At 55.6% G+C, this 13,923-nt stretch overlaps 1 protein-coding gene across 1 annotated transcript in view; it reads left to right on the forward strand.

Moving 5' to 3' along the window:
* LOC103770410 (A disintegrin and metalloproteinase with thrombospondin motifs 10-like) overlaps window positions 1-13,923 on the forward strand; it is a gene marked incomplete at both ends in the record, with an annotated part of 17,616 nt that overhangs the window by 2,785 nt on the left and 908 nt on the right. The window contains 7 exons of the mRNA XM_008937667.1: window positions 114-259; window positions 2,128-2,171; window positions 3,306-3,411; window positions 4,063-4,209; window positions 5,996-6,137; window positions 10,262-10,369; window positions 13,058-13,203. Coding sequence (XP_008935915.1) covers window positions 114-259; window positions 2,128-2,171; window positions 3,306-3,411; window positions 4,063-4,209; window positions 5,996-6,137; window positions 10,262-10,369; window positions 13,058-13,203 — 839 coding nt within the window. The remainder of the gene's footprint in view (window positions 1-113; window positions 260-2,127; window positions 2,172-3,305; window positions 3,412-4,062; window positions 4,210-5,995; window positions 6,138-10,261; window positions 10,370-13,057; window positions 13,204-13,923) is intronic.

A 13,923-nucleotide genomic window follows, 5' to 3' on the forward strand; every position in this document is an offset into this window, starting at 1 on the left:
GTGTACTTCTTAGAGTGAGGGGCCCAAAACTGATCCCAGGACTTGAGGTGCAGCCTTCCCAGTGCTTTGTGTCCAAGCTTTCCTGGAAACACGTTGTATTGCTTCCATTGCAGCCCACACTGGAGATTAACCACCACGCTGGGAAATCCCTGGACAGCTTCTGCAAGTGGCAGAAGTCCATTGTGAACAGGAATGGCAACGGGAACGCCATCCCCGAGAACGGCATCGCCAACCACGACACTGCCGTGCTGATCACCAGGTAGGGCTGAGCTCTGTCCTCGCTGGGGTGTCCTCTGTGCAGCCCTCCACCTCTGTCCAAGGGGTTCATCCAAGGCTTCCTTCCCATGTGCTTCCCCAGAAGCTGCCTGGCTGTGGCTGTCCTTCATGCTGGTCACTCGCCACGTCCCTTGCAGCCATGCAGATTATTGCAGTTCAGATACTTCTTATCCTCAGGTGTCTTCCCCCCTATCCTAGTTGTGCTCTCGAGGAGATTAGTTTGCCCCCATGTGTATTTGTGCACCTCGGGGCTAAGGAGCAACCCCCAAACCAGCTCTGGGATGTCCCAGCAGCAGTTGTAACTGCAAAGGGCATGGAGGCACCTGGGGCACTGGCTCTTCAGTGCTGCCTCTGTGGGTAGGGAGAAGCCAAAGGCAAACCCAGGGTTTGTTTGTACCTTTTTTTCCACCTTTTGTGGAGCGGGAGAAAGGACCCTCCAAGTGGGAGCCGGTTTCCTTGGTGCCATACATTGCTCCCCTGCTTCGGTGGTGGCCAGAGCCCGGCACATCCCTTGTGAGATGAGACTCCCCACAAACACCCAGGGCAGGAGGGAGCACAGTGCCCCTTGGCCTCAGCTTTTCACCCTCCCGGGGCTGCAGTGTCCACTGTTCCTCCCCTCCCACCACACGTGTGGGATGCAAACGCCGACGCCGAGTTCTTGGGCCTCCCAGCAGATGTTTGAGCTGACCCGCAGCGACTCGCTGGCCACGGCTTGGACAGCACCAGCACATCCGCCCCGCTCCAATAAATTCCCCGTCTCCTGATAACATCTTGCTGAGCTTGGGGCTTTTCTCTCTTGCAGGGATGTGTCAGAGCAGAGCCTCCCAAGGCTTTAACGGTATTCGCTCAAAACAAAGCAACAAATGTTTTTCACTCGCTCGGTTTCCTGCCGGGGGGGGGAGAGGTTTGGACACTTCCAGAGAGCACCAGGGGCCAAAGGGACAGGAGCCATCACCACAAACACGTTCCACTTAACCCCTCATGTGCTATCTGCTCATGTCCTCCCCACTCTTGTCCCCTTGGGGCCACCTGAGCAAGTGGTGTCAGGCATCTCCCAACCCACAGCCCAGCTGGTATCCTCGGTCCTCCAAGCCTCAAGGCACTGGGGGCACCTTGCAGCCATGCAGATGATTGCAGTTCAGCTAATTCTCATCCCCCAGCGTCTTCTCTCCATCTTTGTTGTGCTCTCAAGGAGCTTAATTTCCACCCAGGGGTATTTGTGCACCTTGGGACTAAGCATCAACCCCCAAAGCAGCTCTGGGGTGTGCCAGCGGAGGCTGCTGCTGGTGCCACCACCTGCCCACCCTGCCTGGATTTTGGGGTTAGCCTCTCCTCCTGTGGAGGAGGTTTTGCTCTGCTGTCCTTGTTTAGCTTTTCCTTGTAGGCAGCTAACGATGTGCAAACAGTCAAATCCTTGATGCAACAGCTGGAAGTCAAGGCCAGGAACAGAGGGAAGAGTCATCTTGAATCAACCCATATTGAATTGGTTTGGAAAATTCTCAGTAAAGAACTAAACTGAAAAATAAAAATAAAAAAAATCACTCCAGCAGTTTAATGAAACCACGGTGGGGTTTGAAATGGAATGTGTTTTCAAATTGAAATGTTTTCCTTGTTTAGTTTGTTTTTTTTTAAAAAATAAAACAGTTACATATTTGATTGACAGGATTTGCTGCAAGGGACCTGAGTTCACAGGCAGGAGACTGGTCCTGTCCTCTTCTGCTTTCCAGAAGTGCTGCATGAGCCCTGGGCTGGTTTGGAGTGTTTTGGGTGGTGGGCACACCAGTAAAATGGAGATGTGCTATTTTGGAGCCCCCAAAGCTAGAACTTAATGCTGCCTTCTCCTCTTTGCAGATACGACATTTGCATCTACAAGAACAAACCCTGTGGCACCCTGGGTAGGTAGGAATTTGCTTCAGCACAAATGTTTTGCCATCCCCTTTCCTTGGGAGCAGGCTGAGGGGAAGTGCTGGCCCAACACCACCACGAGCAGAGCCAGGAACAGGCCAGTGGTTTCCAGCCCACTCGACTGTGTAGCCTCCTTACTTCTGTAAACACTGAAAGCAGCAACTTTGAGGATGGATGGGCTCTGGAACGCTTCTCTGCTCCATCCCTGGGTCAGGTCCAGCCTGATGATTAAGAACCACTCGCATCTAGAGCTGGTCTATAGCCTAGTGGAGTATTCCTGGCTTAGCAGAGAGAAATAAGACTTTTTTTGTGATGACTATAAAGGGAGTTCTTTATTTAAACTGCTAGACACAGACAGACCCTGCAGCTCGCTCTGGCTGTAGCTCCTAATTTGTCTTGCCCTGGTCTAGACTAAGCAGTCAGGGAGGGATTACTGCTCTGAATCACTGCAGTTAAAAAGGAAAAGTTGGTGGATCCTTGACCTGATGCAGCTGCAGATGAGGTGCCTGGGAGGGAGGTTGAGGCTGGAGGTGCCCTGACAGCTCCACTCCTTCCTTTAACAGTGCCTGGTCCTTCAGCGCCTGCAGTGGTGGGACAGTGAATGGGCAGAGGGTTGGGGCAATCTGCTGCCACGACTCAGGGAGGATTTCTGCAGGATCCAGCCCTCCAGATGGAGTCAGGCTGGACTCCTGATCATGGTGGGTGTCAGCCAGAACCAAGCGTGGATGGTCAGGTTGGATCCTGGCTGCCCTGGCCAAGTTCAGATGCCCAAGTGCTGGTGCAGCTGGTCTCAGGTTCCCCCACCAGCAGTGCCAGTGTTGTGACAAGGATTGCTCCCCCTCTGCATGCAGCCTAGGGTTTGGATATGGAATCCAGAGGACTTTGACCCATTTTTAGCATTTCCAAGCCTGTCATTGTTAATTTAGTTGACAGTGCTGAGTGACCACAGCCCATGAGAGCCATGCGTCCATCCCAAAGCCCCCTGCAGCTGCTGGGAGGAAGCCAGCAGGCTGAGCTCAGTTTCAGTGAGTGTGAGGAACGTCAGGTAGTTCCCAAACACCACCCACATCCCCCCCAGATGCTTTGTGCTGGCCCTACGTGACAGCTCTGTCTGGCTCCCCTAGGCCTGGCCCCCGTGGGTGGGATGTGTGAGCGAGAGCGAAGCTGCAGCATCAACGAGGACATTGGCCTGGCCACAGCCTTCACCATTGCCCACGAGATTGGCCACACGTGAGTACCCTGCCAGAAGAGTCCCTGGGAGTGACCACCCCAGGGAAGGTCCCTGTTGGCTTGTTCCTGCCACGGGAGCTGAGAAATCCTCAGTTCCAGAAGGACAGGGAACTGCTGGAGAGAGTCCAGCGTAGGGCTACAAAGATGATGAGGGGAGTGGAGCATCTCCCTTCTGAGGAAAGGCTGAGGGAGCTGGGTCTCTTTAGCCTGGAGAAAAGGAGACTGAGGGGTGATCTCATCAATGTTTACAAATATGTAAGGGGTGAGTGTCAGGAAGATGGAATTAAGCTTTTTTCAGTGATGACCTGTGATAGGACAAGGGGTAATGGGTGCAAATTGGAGCATAGGAGGTTCAAGGTGAATATCAGGAAAAATTTTTTTCCTGTGAGGGTGCCAGAGCACTGGAACAGGCTGCCCAGAGAGGTTGTGGAGTCTCCTGCACTGGAGACATCCCAAACCCGCCTGGATACCTTCCTGTGTGATGTACTCTGGGTGACCCTGCTCTGGCAGGGGGGCTGGACTGGATGATCTTTCGAGGTCCCTTCCAACCCCTATGATTCTATGATTCTATGATCCTTCCTGTGGGTGATCCAGATGTGTCAGAAATGCAGCAGCTGATCTTCTCTCCGTTGCCTTGGTGATGTTCTCTAGGTTTGGCATGAACCACGATGGGGTCGGCAACAGTTGTGGCTCCCGTGGGCAAGAAACGGCCAAGCTGATGGCTGCCCACATCACCATGAAGACCAACCCCTTTGTGTGGTCCACGTGCAGCAGGGATTACATCACCAGCTTCCTGGAGTAAGGAATCCATCTCACCTTGCCCTTCCTTCTACCTCACCACCAGTACACGCCTCCAGCCTCTCGCAGTCACTTGTGAGGAGTGGGTAAAGCCAAAGAAAAGCCCCCAAAGCACACATCACATGCACCTTCTGTCTTGTCTCCCAGCAACTTATCCTATCCTAAGAGGCACGTGCTTTCCCTCCTTCCTTTAGACTTTCCCATGGCTTCCTTGCCTGCTGGAGACACTAACCCCATTTACCTTGCAGCTGTGAGACCTTTATTTGGCCTCCTCACTTCCAGAAACTTCACCAAAAAAAATCAGTAGCTTCCAGAGGCATTTGGATGGTCCCAAAGTTCAGTCAGGAACTGCAGAGCAGTGTCGGTGTGGTGGGGAAGGGGGATCTGGAGACAGGGCTGGTGTCCAGGCAGCTCCTCTAGACACTGAGGAGAGTTTTCAGGTGGAAGCAAGCAATGCAGGAGAAAGGTTTGTTTGGGTTTTATTCCCCCCAAAGCACCTTTAGGATTTAGGAGAACGGATTTAGGCTCCTAAGTCCCAGAGTTTTGATGATATCATAGTGCTTAAGTCATGCCCCTGCAGCCAGAAACAGCTTCTCATCCAGGTTCAGGCAGTGCCCAGGGTTTCCATCCCAAACCAAGCAGTCAGGATCCATTTTGGTGAGGTTTTGGGTAAGATATGGGCACTACCTAGTAGAAGGACAGGGTATGACTTGAGTCACGACTGGAAGAGGCAAATGTGTGGGGTCACTGTGGAGGGAAGCCCTTGGGAATCTGGATGCCAGCCCTCCACTGGTGCCTCTGCTGTCATCACTTGTCCTCTTGGCTGCAAGAGGAGCAGCCAAGACAACCTACCCCAAGGGGCTGCCACCCCACAGACCTGGGCCAAGCCCATCACCAAATCCCACATGGTGCCTCACATTGGACCCCAGCAAAGCCCGTCCCCCCTCGCCCCTGACCCCTGTCGAGCTCTTGGCCGGGGCTGGTGGGGGGTGGCAAGCTCATGGGGGTGAATTCATGGTGGCCCTTCCCATGGCTCGTGCTGCCCAACCCCCCCTGGATGCAGCCCCAGGAGCCTCTGCCAGGATTCGGGGCCGTGAGATGTGCAGGACACCCAGGATTTGGGGCTTTGGTGACGGGGGCCTTGATTTAGGGGGAGCTCAGAGAGCAGCAAGGAAGGGGAAGGGAAAGGCAAAATTTGGACACTCCCACAAAGCTCTGGCAGCAGAAGGGTGGGCTTGGAGTGCAGGGGCTCTCCACGCTCAGCATCTCTGGCTGCTCTGCAGCTGTGGGGTGGGAGGGCAGCCCCTCTGTTTGCCCACCACCCACGCAAGGGTCCTTGCCACGGGCTGTCTGCTACTTGGAGTGCAGAGGCTCTCCACGCTCAGCATCCCTGGCTGCTCTGCAGCCATGGCGTGGGAGGGCAGCCCCTCTGCTTGCCCACCACCCACACAAGGGTCCTTGCCACGGGCTGTCTGCTGGCCCTGGTACAACCTGGGGTTGGTGACAGCCTGAAACACACCTCAGCTTACAACTTCTGGAGCTACTTAGGAAAAAAACACCTCAGCTTAAAACTTCTGGAGCTACTTAGGAAGAGCCATGTGCTTCCCAGCCCTGCAGGCCCAGCTAGAAAGCCTGCAGAGGACTTTCTCAGCAGTGGTTTTTGCCCAGAGGGGGCTGGTGAGTTATCCCAGCCCCGTGCAGGACCAGGAGTGGCTGCTGCTGGCCCTCCACCACAACGCTCTCCTGCAGGTCTTCCTGAGCTCTGATTCTCATCTCTTGTTTCCAGCTCCGGGATGGGATTATGCCTGAACAATGCTCCTCCCAAGCAGGACTTTATCTACCCCACGGTGGCTCCAGGACAGGCCTACGATGCCGACGAGCAGTGCCGCTTCCAGTACGGAGTTAAATCTCGCCAGTGTAAATATGGGGTAGAGAGCCTTCCTGCTTTACTATCGGTTCCAGGGGGTGGAGGATGGGGGCTGCAAGGCCAAAGGGTCACGGGGCAGTTCCTCTGCTGCCCACATGGCTTTGCTGCCCTGCTTCCAGGGAGGGACGCTGGCACCTTCCCCGTGAGCGTTTCGCCTTGCTGCCCTGTGAGAGGCCAGAGGAGGTTGTGCCCTGTCCACAAAGGTCGACCCCCAGCTCAGTTCTGGTCAGGTTGGTCCCATGGGAAGAGGTTTCTTGCCTCTGCCTGATGCCTTGGCTGCTGCTGGTCCCCAAGGGTTGCAGCTGGAAGCCAGGCTGCAGTCCCCTCATCCAGATTCGCCTCTCAGCAGGGCTCTGTACACAGAAATGGTTTTCATGATCCTTAGGAGAAGTCATTATGCTGCTTGCACAAGCTCAGGAGGAGAAAGGTCCTTCTTCCAGGTGAGGTGGGTCAGTGAGTGGTCAGAGAAACTGTAGGTTTCTCTAAGGGAGAGCTGCCCACCTAAGCACCCCGGCCACCACACTGCCAGCCCCTGACCTCTGAATCCAGGAAACCACTGAAAGGAAAGGTTCTTTCAAGAGGAAAGTCTCTTCCTGGATTTTGCTACTTATTTTGATCTATGATCCTGACATTTTGCTGTTCTTCACGGACTGGGTGTTGCCAGGTCTCTGAGGGGAAACATCTGCTCTGAAGGGCTAATTGAGCTCCTTAATGCAGCCACTTCCCTCTAGAGAAGAGAGAGGGCCCAGCAGTGAGACACACGTCTGATGGACACACACGTGTGTGTCCTGATGCCAGTACAAGACCTGAAAGCTGTGAAGGAGGAAACATCAGATCAGGGTCTAGTTTCTCATGCAACCATGTAAATATAAGCCCAATGCTGCAACACTGCCAACAGTGCCCAGGTGGCCAAGAAGGCCACCAGCATCCTGGCTTGGAGCAGCACTGGTGTGGCCAGCAGGACTAGGGCAGGGATTGTCCCCCTGGACTCAGCACTGGGGAGGCTGCACCTCAAGTCCTGGGGTCAGTTTTGGGCCCCTCACTCCAGGAAGGACCTTGAGGGGCTGGAGCGTGGCCAGAGAAGGGCAACGAAGCTGCTGGGGAAGGGTCTAGAGCCCAAGTGTGGAGAGGAGCAGCTGAGGGAGCTGGGGGTGCTGAGCCTGGAGCAAAGGAGGCTCAGGGGAGACCTTCGGGCTCTGCACAGCTCCTGACAGGCGCCTGGAGCCAGGGGGGGGTCGGGCTCTGCTCCCAAGGAACAAGGGACAGGACAAGAGGAAACAGCCTCAAGTTGCCCCAGGGGAGGTTGAGGTTGGCCCTGAGGAACAATTTCTTGCCCTGGAGGGTTGCCCAGGGCTGTGCCAGGCTGCCCAGGGCAGTGGTGGAGTCCCCACCCCTGGAGGGGTTTCCAAGCCGTGGAGATGTGGGGTGAGGGACACGGGGCAGTGGGGACCTGGCAGTGCTGGGGGTGGACTCCATGCTCTTACAGGTCTCTTCCAACCAAAACAATTCCATGATTCTCTGATTGAAGTGACCCGATATGAACCAGTTTATGACTCTGTGTTCATCTATTTATTATGGTTAAACACTAAACCATCTCCTAGTGGTCTCACAGGTCATCCTGGTGAGCAAAGAGCAAAGTTTGACTCTCCTTGGTCCAGTTGTTTCTTTCAGCATGGCCTGGGGGAGCAGAACCTGATGGACACGGGGCAGATAGGGCTTCCTGAGGTGCCCAAAGCAGCAAAGCCTGGCTCTGACTGACAGGGTGGTGGGATCTGCTGCCAGGTTGTGGTCTCTGCCCCTCCTGGGCTGAGCCAGAGGCAGTGGGGTGGAAAGCTGCCACGTTTACATGCCTGTTTCCAGCTGATTTTTAACTCGGACAGACACTTCTTGTGTACATACAGGGATCACAACAGCACAAGATGTCCCTGTCATGACCTTTCTGGCCCAGCCTGTCCTGCGTGCTGTTTGGGAGAAACCCAAACCACATAAGGGCTTGAGATAAATTATCAAGCAGATAAATCTGGGTGATGGTGTAAGCCCACCCAGCCTGTGCCCCATGTCAGCAAAGTCCAGGGTGGTGGCACAAACACAGCAGCATCTGTGCTAGCACAGAGCAGGTCATTAATTAATGTTTAGAATGAGCACAGAGTGAACAGAGGTCACTGCCTGAAGCTGGGAAGTCCTCTCATAGAATTGTTCTTGTTGGAAGAGACCTTCGAGGTCATCAAGTCCAATCATTAACCCAGCACAACCAGGTCACTACTAAACCATGTCCCTAAGACCTTGTTTCCCTCCTTAGTGACACAGGAGCTTCTATTTCACAGAATCCCAGCAGGGTGGGGCTGGCAGGGACCTCTGGAGATCATCTCCTCCAACCCCCTGCTCCAGCAGCTCCCCCACAGCAGGGTGCCCAGGGTCACAGCCAGGAGGGTTTGGGATCTCTCCAGAGCAGGAGACTCCACAGCCTCTCTGGGCAGCTGCTCCAGGCTCGGCCACCCTCACCCCAAAGAAGTTTCTCCTCCTGCTCAGGTGGCACCTCCTGGGTTCCAGTTGGTGCCCGTTGCCCCTTGTCCTGTCTCTGGGCACCACTGACAGAGTCTGGCCCCAGCCTTGTTCCCAGTAGTCATGCTCTCAGTGAGGAGGGGTAGGCACCTTCTGAAGACAGGAGAGACATTCTCCTTTCCCTGGTTCAAGCCAACTGCAGCTGGGCTTTGGCAGAAGAGTTGGGACCCCCTGCTCTGGAGTTCCCCTGCCCTGCAGCACTCACCATCACACACCCAGGGGTGTGAGGGACAAGCTGCTGCCTGGCTGGAGGTAGGGACCTGCTGGAGCTGTGGTGTGGGTCACACTGCCACAGGGCCACCACGGTGGGTCCTTCAGCCTGGGCTCTGCTCTCACACCTCAAGACAGTTTCCCTCATGGGTGATGTGTTTAGGCCTTTCAAGTAGAGCCCAAGTCACGACGAGCTGCTCTCTGCAAAGCAGTGAGTTTTCCACAGGCTTGTTCATGAAGGAGCTTCTTTGTGAGGGAGTAGGAAGACGAGGAGGATGGTCACCCAGCAGGAAACTCCTCTCTGGAGTTTAGGTGTTGCTTTGCAGTTTGTAGGTGTTGAAATCCAGCCTGGTTGGTTCAGTGGCAGAGCAGGTTCAAAGAGTCTGGACTTGTTGATTTAGAAGCTCTGACAACTCTGTAGAGTCTCTGTCATGGACCTAACTTTTGGGTGGGTTCTGGAACAGCCAAGGGAAGGGTTTTGTTGCTGATGCTCTGAGAGGTCAGGATGGGCTGGAGCTCAGGAAACCTCCTGGAAAGAGGTCTGGAATCCTCAGCTCAGCATCCCTTAGTGGATCCAACTGCACCTAGCAGAGGCAGAGAGCAGAGGACCCACTCCTGGACCTGCTGAAGGGCTAGCTCAGTGGCTGGCATTATTTGGTTATGCTGAAAATGGCTTTCAGTCCTCCAGAGGTGACCTCCCTCCAGGGCTGTTAGGAGATCAGCAGTACACAGGGAAGTCAGGCTGTGACCCGTGGAGCGTTGCAGGAGCAGATGACAGATGTGCCATGTTGATGCTCCCAGCATGTCCCAGCCTCCCACAGAGGCAGATTCGGGTCTGTGCTTCAGATCTGGCCCCGTGTGGTGTAGGGATGCTCATGGAGGTGCTAGAACATAGGCCTATGTGCTCAACCTCCACTGCACAGACCCAAAAAAGAACATCCCTCAGCCCTGAGGAGGACCAGACACCTCACAGGGATGTCCTCTGTAGCCCAAAGACCAGGGTTGGCCACGCAGGCTGGCAGGGGAGCTGGCACTGGCACCCAAGTGCAGTGGAACCCCCAAATCCAGAGAACCCCAGCCCCAGAAGAAGGCTTTAGGTTTACTCCAGAGAAGGAGATGAACTGTTAGGGGCCTGGGGGTGACTGCAGCTGGCAACACCTCCCAAGATTCGACTTCCTTTCCCCCTGCCCATGCTGAAAAGCCTCCTGCCCCTGTGCCCCAGCCCAGCTGGTGCTCCTCAAGCACACCCCAGCCCCACAGCCCCCAGCGCCAGCCAATCCTAATCTTGGCTTTGTTTCTTTGTCTCTTTCTTCCTCCCTCCCCCTCTCTCCCCCCAAACCTCTCTCTTTCCAGGAAGTCTGCAGTGAGTTATGGTGTCTGAGTAAAAGCAACCGCTGCATAACCAACAGCATCCCTGCTGCTGAGGGGACCATATGCCAAACCAACACCATTGAAAAGGGGGTAAGGAAGCCTGGGGCACCACAGCGAGTCGACAGTGAGTGGTTGAATCCTTCTTCCAGGGGTAACCAGGATTATTGTTTGCCTTGGTGAGCGTGGAGTTGATTTAAGAGCACCCACCAGCCCGTCCTCCCAGAGCCCGGAGCCACCCCCACCCTCCCCACCAGCACAGAGTGAGGGTGGGATGTGCCACGGAGCCCATCACGACCCCAAAGCACCCATCAATGGAGTCCCTGCTCCAGGGAGCCTCTTGGTCTGGCCCACAGGGCACAGTAAGATGACCTCAAGCAATGTTTAGATGAACATCTTGTTCTCAGGTCTGCTGAGGTCTCCTGGCTGTCCAGCGTTTTTTGCCCCCGCTTCCCCAGGAGGTGTGATGGGTTTGCAACAACCCTTCAGAGGAACTTCTGGAAGTTGGCCTCACAAGGAGGCTGCTGAGATGAAGAAACCTTCATTTCTCAGACTAGCTGTGAGAGGAGGGTAGGGCTTTTCAGGACCATGTATTTTGACAGTGAATTTTGACTTGGTTGTTCATATCACTTCATCCCCTGCATCTCCTACACCCATCTGTGCCCGTGCAAAGTGAGTGTGTAGAACTGCTACAACAAAATCCTTCTGCAAACCCAGCAGTAATGGGACAATGGAGAATCAGAGCTGGGACATTCTCCACTACATGGCCATGGCTTTCCACTAGAGGAAAAATAATTCCCAAGAAATTCAAGACTAGTTTCAGATCTTGGAGAAGCTGATGTGCAGGGAAGAGGATGGGTTTGGCCACTGCATTTTTTGTTGTAAACAGTCATCTGAGTTCTGCTGGGAGTTAGATCAAACAGTAGATGGGCTCCTGGGGCTGGAGGTCCCTGCTGCTGGAGATCCACCTTGTTCAACGGCAGCTTTTTGTCACTAGTCATCTGATTTTCACCAAAGAGCAGAGGGAAGGATCAGGGCATAGAAACTATTTGAGGTATGGAAGAGTTCAGCATCAGGGTCAGTGTCTTGCAGGCTCCTCCATGACTGTTTTGGGTTTCTTTTCTCTTTTTTTTTTTAATTTCAATTAATCAAATACTTGTTACACAGGTTATGGTCAGTGTGGCCTGTGAGGAAGCCTTCTGTTATGCAGCCCCCACTCCCTACAGGCCCCCAACTCATATCTGCTCCCTCAGCCCACCCATATCCTTGCTTGCCACAGGACAGCAAGCCAGGCTCTGCTCCTGGTGGCCAAGGGACGAGGACAGAGCCCATCACTGATGCTCTCAGGACTCCTGAGTGCATGGAGGGTCTGCAGGGGCTGCTCAGGCCCCGGGGTGCTGCCTGCAGAAGCAGCAGCCCCAGCAGTACCTGCAGTGTGGAGCAAGAGCAGGGACACCAGAAGGGCTGTGGCTGCAGAGCATCTCCTCTGCCCGGCACCACCCCTTTGAGGAGCAGCTCGCTGGCTGAGCACCCTGCGAGGCCAGGGTTCCTTTTTCCCTGCTGGTTGTGCTGCCCGTGGAGACCCTGGCTCGGAAGGAGCTGGGAGAGGCCGTGCCAGCAGCTCCGGGGTGGGTTGTCAGCCCCTGGAAGGAGCACAGAGCAGTTTCTTCCTTCCTGGGATTATCTCAGCCCCCGAGGCATGGTGTCGGGCACCGTGCCCAGCCAGCGGCAGCGGGGCTGGCACTGTCCTGCTCCTTGCATCACTCTTGACTCCAGGGAGTGCAGGACACTTGCCAGGTCCAAGGGAAATATTTCATAAGCAAGTTTCCCTCAGCATCTGTCCCCCAACAGGACAGGAACAGGTTTTTTTTTTTAAGGATCCTCAGCAGGACGATGACACAACAATGTTGTTATTACAATCTGAACTTTATTTTTGTAGAATCAGAGAATCCTTTTGGTTGGAAAAGACCTTTAAGATCATCAGGTCCAACCAAAACCACATCCCTCAGCACCACATCTACACATCTGAATCCCTCCAGGGGTGGGGACTCCACCACTGCCCTGGGCAGCCTGGCACAGCCCTGGACAACCTCAACCTCCCCAGGGGATATCCAACCTCAACCTCCCCTGGGGCAACTTGAGGCCGTTGCCTCTTGTCCTATCACTTGTTCCTTGGGAGAAGATTTAAACCTCAACCCTTTGCAGGTTGGATCATTTTAACAGATTAACCCAAGCTTGAGTTCTCAGTACACCCATAAAACTCACCCCACACTGGGAGAGAGCAGCTGGCAGTGGAGAGGTTGGTGCTCCCCAGGGACCCTGCCCAGCAGCAGCAGATCCAGCCCCAGTCCCACCAGAGACTCTGCCACGCTTGTGTAGGCAGTGAGTGTGAGCTCCTACGTGTCCCACTGGTGGACTGAGTCCACCCTGGTGGACTCAGGTGCCCAGGACCCCTTCTTTAGAAAAGAAGTGAGGGTGTGACCCACTTGCCCGTGGCTGCCTGCCCCACAGGGTGTTGCACTGAGGGTTGGGAGTGGGGGCAACCATCCCAGCATCCCTGCAAACCCCAAGTATGGAGTGTGCACCAACGGTGACAGTGTGACTTGGAGAACAGGGCTCCTGGGCAGAGGCCCATGCCCTCTGCAGTGGAGAACCTGCCTCCAAGGCCAGCACAGCTCCAGGGTGTCACAGGACCCCAGCAGATCCCAGCCCTGCCGGGGAGCGCTCTGGGCGGAGCAGACCCGGCGCTCGGGGGGGGCTGAGATCTCGGTGTCTCCACAGTGGTGCTACAAGAGGGAGTGTGTCCCCTTCGGGACGAGGCCGGAGGGCGTGGACGGGGCCTGGGGAGCCTGGTCAGCCTGGGGGGAGTGCAGCCGGACCTGCGGCGGAGGCGTCTCCTCGTCCCTGCGCCACTGCGACAGCCCGCGGTAGGTGTGCGCCCGGGGCCAGGTCTCCTCCTGGCCCTGTGGTCTCCTCCTGGCCCTGTGGTCTCCTCCTGGCCCTGTGGTCTCCTCCTGGCCCTGTGGTCTCCTCCTGGCCCTGTGGTCTCCTCCTGGCCCTGTGGTCTCCTCCTGGCCCTGTGGTCTCCTCCTGGCCCTGTGGTCTCCTCCTGGCCCTGTGGTCTCCTCCTGGCCCTGTGGTCTCCTCCTGGCCCTGTGGTCTCCTCCTGGCCCTGTGGTCTCCTCCTGGCCCTGTGGTCTCCTCCTGGCCCTGTGGTCTCCTCCTGGCCCTGTGGTCTCCTCCTGGCCCTGTGGTCTCCTCCTGGCCCTGTGGTCTCCTCCTGGCCCTGTGGTCTCCTCCTGGCCCTGTGGTCTCCTCCTGGCCCTGTGGTCTCCTCCTGGCCCTGTGGTCTCCTCCTCAGGTCCAACCTCAACCTCCTCTCAATGGATCAATGAGGAAGGCAGGAGCCAGCTCCCTGCACAGCTCTGTGCTCAGTTCCCAGGAGGGTCTTGGCTCCTGCACACAAATCCCATGTCCTGCTTTTAGAGCAGCTCAGTGCTTCGGTGTTGGGTCGGCAACCACAGACCCAAAGCCACTTGTACAGCTCCACGTGTGAGTGTGAGAGATCTGCTGGGGCACTGCACGTCTGCAATAGTCTCTCCAGGCAGGATCTGTCCCTGCAGCAGGGCAGATCCTGCCCCTCTGCC

This window comes from Merops nubicus, unplaced genomic scaffold (assembly GCF_000691845.1).
Source record: "Merops nubicus isolate BGI_N331 unplaced genomic scaffold, ASM69184v1 scaffold36103, whole genome shotgun sequence".
NCBI classification, from domain to species: domain Eukaryota; kingdom Metazoa; phylum Chordata; class Aves; order Coraciiformes; family Meropidae; genus Merops; species Merops nubicus.